This window comes from Triticum dicoccoides, chromosome 1A (genome assembly GCF_002162155.2).
Source record: "Triticum dicoccoides isolate Atlit2015 ecotype Zavitan chromosome 1A, WEW_v2.0, whole genome shotgun sequence".
Taxonomy (NCBI): Eukaryota; Viridiplantae; Streptophyta; class Magnoliopsida; order Poales; family Poaceae; genus Triticum; species Triticum dicoccoides.
This window is the reverse complement of record NC_041380.1, coordinates 29,488,827-29,496,765: the sequence shown is the minus strand read 5'-3', so window position 1 is coordinate 29,496,765 and position 7,939 is coordinate 29,488,827. Positions and strand designations below refer to the sequence as shown.

At 45.2% G+C, this 7,939-nt stretch overlaps 1 protein-coding gene and 2 non-coding genes across 3 annotated transcripts; 1 reads left to right on the top strand and 2 right to left on the bottom strand.

Moving 5' to 3' along the window:
* Positions 1-1,753: 1,753 nt before the first annotated feature.
* On the bottom strand, positions 1,754-1,827 carry TRNAE-UUC. Its single transcript has one exon. It is a non-coding gene; the product is annotated as a tRNA-Glu (tRNA).
* Positions 1,828-1,945: 118 nt separating this feature from the next.
* Positions 1,946-6,044, top strand: LOC119360713 (coiled-coil domain-containing protein 130-like). Its single transcript, XM_037626240.1, has 7 exons — positions 1,946-2,128; positions 2,279-2,341; positions 2,454-2,533; positions 3,208-3,316; positions 4,935-5,094; positions 5,180-5,343; positions 5,436-6,044. The coding sequence occupies exons 1-7, from the start codon at positions 2,126-2,128 to the stop codon at positions 5,793-5,795; spliced, it is 939 nt and encodes a 312-aa protein (XP_037482137.1). The 5' UTR covers positions 1,946-2,125; the 3' UTR covers positions 5,796-6,044.
* Positions 6,045-6,348: 304 nt separating this feature from the next.
* TRNAE-UUC lies at positions 6,349-6,422 on the bottom strand. Its single transcript has one exon. It is a non-coding gene; the product is annotated as a tRNA-Glu (tRNA).
* Positions 6,423-7,939: the final 1,517 nt, after the last annotated feature.

Sequence of the window (7,939 nt, the reverse complement as noted above, 5' to 3'; positions counted from 1 at the left end):
ACCCCAAAAGAAAAAAACTGATATCGGTGATGCACTAGGCATTTGTGCTGGCCCATTTAGCTAACCCTCACGCGAGACATACACAGGTCGCTAACCTGAGAGTTCTAAAAAAAGGCCGCTAACCTGAGCGCTATATCATGAACCCCCCGAAACAAAAGCGCTCAACCCATTCGAGGTGGCGGCGAGGACGAGCACCGGAGATGGGACGGACAAGCGGAGGCGCCGACGGGAGAAGGAAATGTTAAGGTATTTTCTTATGGAGGAGGAAAGAGAGGGCCCTTGTTCTTTCTTTGATGCAAGCTTTGAAGAGTGGACTACCAGGACCTCATTGATAAGTTCTCCAAGAGGCAAAATGTTCTCCTGACTTGCAATTTGTGGGAGATGTATGAAATAGAGGGCCTCACAAAGCATTGAGATTGCTTGGTTCAATGCTAATATTTGGCATGCATGATGTGTTGATATGTTTTAAAAGTTGGCTAACCAAATTTCAAAAAAAATCTTATGAAAATTGGTTATTTTCAAGTCTAGTTAAACCATGTCTCATGTAAATCTTCAAGTGTTACTCACTTCTCCCCAAAGCCTCCCCATAAGTTATGTACGACCAAGTAACAGTAGCATACAGAAAACCAAAGAGAAAAAAAATTCAAGACAACACCATGCCCAATTGGAAGCAAGAACCGCCAACGGTTGTTGCACTAGTAGCTTCTCCTCCACCACCCATGCGGTCGTTGCCGACCGCAGATGAAACCAGGTATGAAGACACAAATACTAGGTAGGAGACGAGGAAGTAGCATTGGTGGACAATTGATTTTAAGGGAAGCCGGTTCTGTTCACACACATCACGACTGATTCGGTGAATTGTTAGCAATTTTTGTTGGATGGCAGGAAATTAATTCGTGTAATGCATATGTCACACAAGGTGGAGATCATGCAGAGCATGTCGACCGACCTTACCGGCTACCAAGGCGTAAACGCGGTCGGGCAGCCTGTGAGGGTTCCGACATCACGCACCTCATGGATCTATGATGTGCCTAACACACCGTCCTTATTTTTGTTGATGGAACAATCCTCATATACTTCTATGAACAAGCTCGTCACTACTATGTCGGTAGGGTCGGCCGGTCCTTAGCCAACATTTTTCCTGAAAACCCGTGACACAAGGAAGGAAGGAGAAGAAAGACTTCAAGATTCACGCCCAGGGCACGTGTTATGCTTTTCAAAAAAAGGGACAAGGAAATATACCATGTTTTATAGGATATTTTTCCAAAAAAGCAATAAATTCTTACCAACCTCTAAAAATGTTGTCAACTTTTGGTTTTGCCCAATGTTGGCATCAAATCAAATGTCTACATCAATGAAAATGAGCTATTTTTCATTAAAAAAGGAGAGAGAGAGAGCCAAGTTCAAACTTAGCAGCAATTTTTGGTGATATGGAGTAGCTAGCAAGTGCTACAATTTGGGTATAATAAAAAAAGTAGAAAAAAAGGCTCCATTGCCGGGAAATATACCATGTTTTATAGGATATTTTTCCAAAAAAGCAATAAATTCTTACCAACCTCTAAAAATGTTGTCAACTTTTGGTTTTGCCCAATGTTGGCATCAAATCAAATGTCTACATCAATGAAAATGAGCTATTTTTCATTAAAAAAGGAGAGAGAGAGAGCCAAGTTCAAACTTAGCAGCAATTTTTGGTGATATGGAGTAGCTAGCAAGTGCTACAATTTGGGTATAATAAAAAAAGTAGAAAAAAAGGCTCCATTGCCGGGATTTGAACCCGGGTCGCCTGGGTGAAAGCCAGGTATCCTAACCGGGCTGGACGACAATGGATTTGTGTTTCGTTTCGATCCGTTACTTACTTAACAGCGATTCCTTCCGTAAACTTGGACCGACACATCCCTGAACCGACGCATCCACAGACCCCCGTCGTCGTGTTAAAATAAGAAGAGTCGAAACAAATCACAAATCTCCTTTTCCTCTGCCCGCCGCTCGCCCGGAACCTCCCCGTCGCCGCCGCCGCCGCCGCTCGCCCGAGACCTCCCCGTCGTCGCCGATCTCCCGGAGCCACCGCACCTCCGCTCGTCGCGCCGCTCGTATCCTCCTCCTCCGCCTCCTCGCCGGAGACAACATGGTACGATCAGCTCTATTCGCCTCTCTCGATTTCGACCTCTCCTCACCCCCAAATCCTAGGGTTTCCCGAATCCGGGGGCTTCTGGGGTAGCCCGGCTGACGATCCTTCATGTCCGCCGAGACGATTTGACTGATTTGTTGTATCCTGCAGTCGACGCTTGCCGCGGCGAGGGCCGACAACTTCTACTACCCGCCCGAATGGAGCCCGAAGAAGGTACTACGGATCTTCCTCGGCGAATTCGTGCAGCTCTTCGTTTTGTTCTGCTTTCTTATGGTTGCTGATGCCACTGCGTGCTTGTCTTTTTGTTCCTGTTTGGTTAAATCAGGGTGGGCTGAACAAGTTCCACGGCCAACATGCCCTCAGGGAGCGGGCGAGGAAGCTGGATCAGGGCATCCTGATTATAAGGTTTGTTTCCCTTGATATGTAGCCTGTTTTCTTATATGATCGTCCGTTCGGACATAACATGATGATGTGAAGCTAGAAATGCGTCGGACCTGGGGCCTTTTATCTAAACAGGCTTATAATGTGGATGGTTGGGCAATAGAGTTGGAGTTATGTGGGTTGATTGAGGTTTAAAGAATGGTGGGATGCCAAAGTAAGAGGGTGTGAATTTGGAGTAGGGAAGGAGTATGTGCCACCAAAATATTTGGGCCATGACTTGTATTTTACAGATGTTATTATGACAACTGTTGACATTGTTCCGTTACCAAACCGTGCTGATAAGATAGATTCATCTCAAAATATCTGTCTTGCAAATCAATTTTGTTAGTTTTTCACGGTCATACACCAATTAGTTAACCAATCTTGTTGAGAATTGTGAAATACTGTTCAGTTGATTTGGCAGTTCGCTTGATTGCCTTAAGTGCTAGAATCATGTATGAACTCATTCTTCTGCCCAGTTCCACACATATCTATCTCAATATGTTTTATCTGGCATAACACATTAGTACATGATAGAGAGATTGTTCCTTTGATGCATGTTAAAGTTGATTTTACCTTTATGCTTACTTTTTTGTAGAAACATCTTGTTGAAGTGTTTATCTAGCTTATTAACTCAATTGGTTTGTTCTGTTCTGCAGATTCGAGATGCCTTTCAATGTCTGGTGTGGTGGATGCAGCTCCATGATAGGGAAGGGAGTAAGGTTTAATGCTGAAAAGAAACAAGTTGGAAATTATTACTCTACCAAGGTTCGTGTCCAATCTTAACATGTACCGCATCATCACTGCTGTTCATTTAACTTTCTCTTCTGTGAATGGTGGAAGCTGTTTGTGCTTGAATTAGCGCAGCATATCCTCTCCCTATGTCTTTTCTTTCTTTCTTTCTGAAAGCCTCTCCCCATGTTATCACTTATCAGAGCAATTGAATCTTGGTTTTATGGCTTACCATCTTTACTCAATTAGTTGCATAGTATTATGTTTCTTCTAGCTATGCCATGTCTAAATGCAAAATTTTGTAAAATTGGTTCAGCGTCAGCCTCGGCTGATCTCTTAAACTCACTCATTAGTTGATCTGCACCATCCTCAAATCATATCCTAAACTACAATTTGTGCGCATACGTTGCAAGGATAATTGGAGAAAATAATTAAAAAGTGAGTTGGTGAATTCTGGAGAAAATTTCGTATTCTAAACTGGCGTCAGCTTCCAAGCCAATGTGAATTGAAACAATGTTAAGGATGCGTACTGTGTTTAGTTACAAACCAAATAGCTTCTCGACCTGATATTGCCTTGGGATTTATATGTGTTGTTTTTCTACACAACTGGGATTTTTTTCCCACAAAAGTGAAGATAGATATATGAGATTTTTGTCATCACCGTAAACGCTAGTTTGTGGTTGCTGCGCTTGTTGGGAAGAAAACACACACAAGTACACACGGAGACTTTTTTGTGGCACACACGCACTTGCCTTTTCTCTTGTTCACTTCTCACACCACAAGGCAATTAATTGGGGCTTTTATAGCCATACACACACGGCTAACACGTATCCACTTACCAACTAACTAGCATGCACACACTCACACATGGTCAAGCCACTAATGGCTTGCTCCACTAATCACTCCACTAGCTGCGCACGCACATATTTAGCACTTACGCAACTTCTCAAACAGCCACACGACTCGGCCAAATGCATGCAGCTACATGTGAGGATGCATGCAGCTCATCTTAACTCATTCCTGGAGCTAATCTCACGCTGGGCACACACATCTTTATCGTCATAACTAATTATTCCTTCTGGATAGAAATGGATGTATCTAGAACTAAAAATACGTCTAGATACATCCATTTCTGCGACAAGTAATTCGGGACGGAGGTAGTACTTCTTATTGCATTTTGCTGTGTACATTCGCAAAAGAGTATTGAGGGTAATCATAAAATGTTTAAGGGGTTGTTGGCATTTAAATAAATATTCCCTCTGTAACTTAATATAAGACTTTTTTTGACTCTGTCAGACTCTAAAAATGTCCTATAAAAGTTACAGAGGTAGTATTTGTTTTGATTGTAGACAAGTTAAAATAGCTTGAATTGAACCTACATATTTCTGAATAGCTTCTATGCTGCTTCCTTAGCCATGCTAATATTATTAGAAAAGAGAACTCAGTTGTACTTGCTTCTGCTAGCTGTGTAATGTATGTGTTAAAGAACCTCCAATAAGTTCTAATGACTTGGGGCCTTGTATATTTTCTGTGTTTATTCCCTGAGAAACTGCAGTACTATAATTTTCTACTCCACAGTTGTGACAGATTTCTGCTTAAAATCATTCACCCGTATGCTGTTCTGATATTGTTTCACAACTTTTTCCTATGTCAGATATGGAGCTTCAGTATGAAATCACCATGTTGCCAGCATGAGATAGTCATACATACGGACCCGAAGAATACTGAGTATGTTATAATCAGTGGGGCTCAGCGGAAGACTGAAGATTTCGATGTTGAAGATGCAGAGACGCTCCTGCTCCCTGCGGATGAAGGTTCTGACACCTAGTACAGATTTGTTTCTTTTTTATGGTTTTCCTTGTGATTCAAATGCCTGATGGTTTATTGTACTTGCTTCAGAAAGAGACAAGCTTGCGGATCCCATGTATAAGCTTGAACACCAGGGAGAGGATATTCGGAAGAAGAAAGAAGAGGAGCCTGTTTTAGTTCGGCTTCAACGCCTCTCTGATAGCCGTCATTCTGATGATTATTCCCTGAACAGAACCCTCCGCGACCGCCTTAGGGTCATCTAGTGAATTCCTTTGTATAATTTTTCATCAGTAAGTTCTCTAACTGTCAGGATTCTTATCCACTTGTTGTCCTATTATTTATGTAGAGCCAAAAGAAGAGAGTTGCTGACGAGAAGAAATCAGCGAGGAGGATGGGGCTCGGAGTACGCCTTCTGCCACCCTCCGCAGAGGATGCTGCCGCTGCAGCTCGTGTGAGGTTCGCCTCGAATTTCGAGAAGAACAGGAAGGACAAGAGAGCAGCGATCAAGGCCGCCTCCATCTTCCCGGAGCCATCAGGCTCAGCTTCGAAAGACAAGCTAGACCTTGCGCTGAAGAGGCGGAATATAAAAGCTAGTGCAGCGTCGGCGCTGATGGCGGGCAGGGCAAAGCCGTCGTCGTGGTCGCGGCAGAGCACCGGTTCTGGAAGTGCAAGGACTGCTGTGCCGATATTGGCAAGGCGCAAGTAGAGCCACACCCTGAGTTGTGCTTGCGCAACCAAGCAAGAATTTTGTGATCTTGTCCGGTCTGTTGCTCAGTACGCCCCATGTATACGTGTATCTTGTGTAGTACCTTCATTGATCTAGCAGTGTACTGTAACCTTGGTGTTATGTCCTGCTGTCGTGGCTGGGGCTGTGAGCCTGTGACATATCATGAGAAACTGATTTGCCTTGTAACTGATGATTCTGGACTGAGTAACTGATTTGCGTTTTTTCTCATTTTTTTAGTCACTTTTCGTATAGATCACTGCTAACCTGCATATCACGTTCTCTGTCAACCTGCAAGAGCTAAATTTAAACTTATGTCAAACTGCAAGGGCTAAATTTAAGCATGTTACTTTCTCTGTCAACCTGCAAAGCTAAATTTAAACTTATGTTTTTGCAGGGAAATCAGCCAAGTTTTTTCTCATACTAAAAAGAAGTTTAAACTTCTGTTTGTGTGTCTAGGGCTAAATTTTGGGTAATATTCAAAATAAAGGGCAGCGCAACACAGAAGTACAAAAATCAAAAAAATAGAAAAAGGCTCCATTGCCGGGATTTGAACCCGGGTCGCCTGGGTGAAAGCCAGGTATCCTAACCGGGCTGGACGACAATGGATTGGTGACATGTTGTAAGATTCCACACTTATATACGAGAAGAAAAGCATCTGGGATGTCCGTTCAGAGACTGATGTGTTTTTCTCGAGCAATTTGGGGTAAAGAATGCAGGTGCTATCTGCTTCAATTCCTCGTTGATGCTGCACAGCAGGCGAGTATGTCCGTTTCAGGCCATCTCCGTGGCAGCACCGACCCTCGCGCTGCCGCTGCGTCGCCCCATCGAGCCGTAGCGAGTGTGACACGCGATAGATCTCCGCCGCCACCCTAGGTCGTCCCCGCGGCTACACCGACTCGCGCGCCGCCGTTGCGTCGCCCCTTCATGAAGAAAATATGTCCTAGAGGCAATAATAAAGTTATTATTTATTTCCTTATATCATGATAAATGTTTATTATTCATGCTAGAATTGTATTAACCGGAAACATGATACATGTGTGAATACATAGACAAACAGAGTGTCACTAGTATGCCTCTACTTGAACTAGCTCGTGTTGATTTTCCTACGGTTTCACCAAGATCCATCTATGAGTTCATCTAGCAACGAGTTATCGGATTGCATCTACATACCTTTGTAGATCACGCGTGGAAGCGTTCAAAGAACGGGGATGAGGGAGTCGTACTCGACGTGATCCAAATCACCGGAGATCCTAGCGCCGAACGGACGGCACCTCCGCGTTCAACACACGTACGGTCAGCGTGACGTCTCCTTCTTCTTGATCCAGCAAGGGGGAAGGAGAGGTTGAGGAAGATGGCTCCAGCAGCAGCACGACGGCGTGGTGGTGATGGAGCTGCAGTACTCCGGCAGGGCTTCGCCAAACTCTATGGAGGAGGAGGATGTCTTGGAAAGGGAGAAGGAGGCACCAAAGGCAAAGGTAAGAGGTCCTCCATCCCCCCCACTATATATAGGGGGGCCTAGGGGGGGCGCCGGCCCTAGGAGATGCAATCTCCTAGGGGGGCGGCGGCCAAGGGGTGGGGGGCTTGCCCCCCAAGCAAGGGGCGCCCCCCTTTAGGGTTTCCCCACCGTAGGCGCATGGGCCCTAGGGGAAGTGGCGCCCCAGCCCACTTTGGGCTGGATCCCTTCCCACTTCAGCCCATGGGGCCCTCCGGGATAGGTGGCCCCACCCGGTGGACCCCCGTGTCCCTTCCGGTGGTCCCGGTACAATACCGGTGACCCCGAAACTTGTCCCAACGGCCGAAATAGCACTTCCTATATATAATTCTTTACCTCTGGACCATTTCAGAACTCCTCGTGATGTCCGGGATCTCATCCGGGACTCCGAACAACATTCGGGTTACTGCATATACATATCCCTACAACCCTGGCGTCACCGAACCTTAAGTGTATAGACCCTACGGGTTCGGGAGACATGTAGACATGACCGAGATCGCTCTCCAGTCAATAACCAACAACGGGATCTGGATACCCATGTTGGCAACCCCGTATACAATTCCCTTTGTCAATCGGTATGCTACTTGCCCGAGATTCGATCGTCGGTATCCCACTACCTTGTTCAATCTCG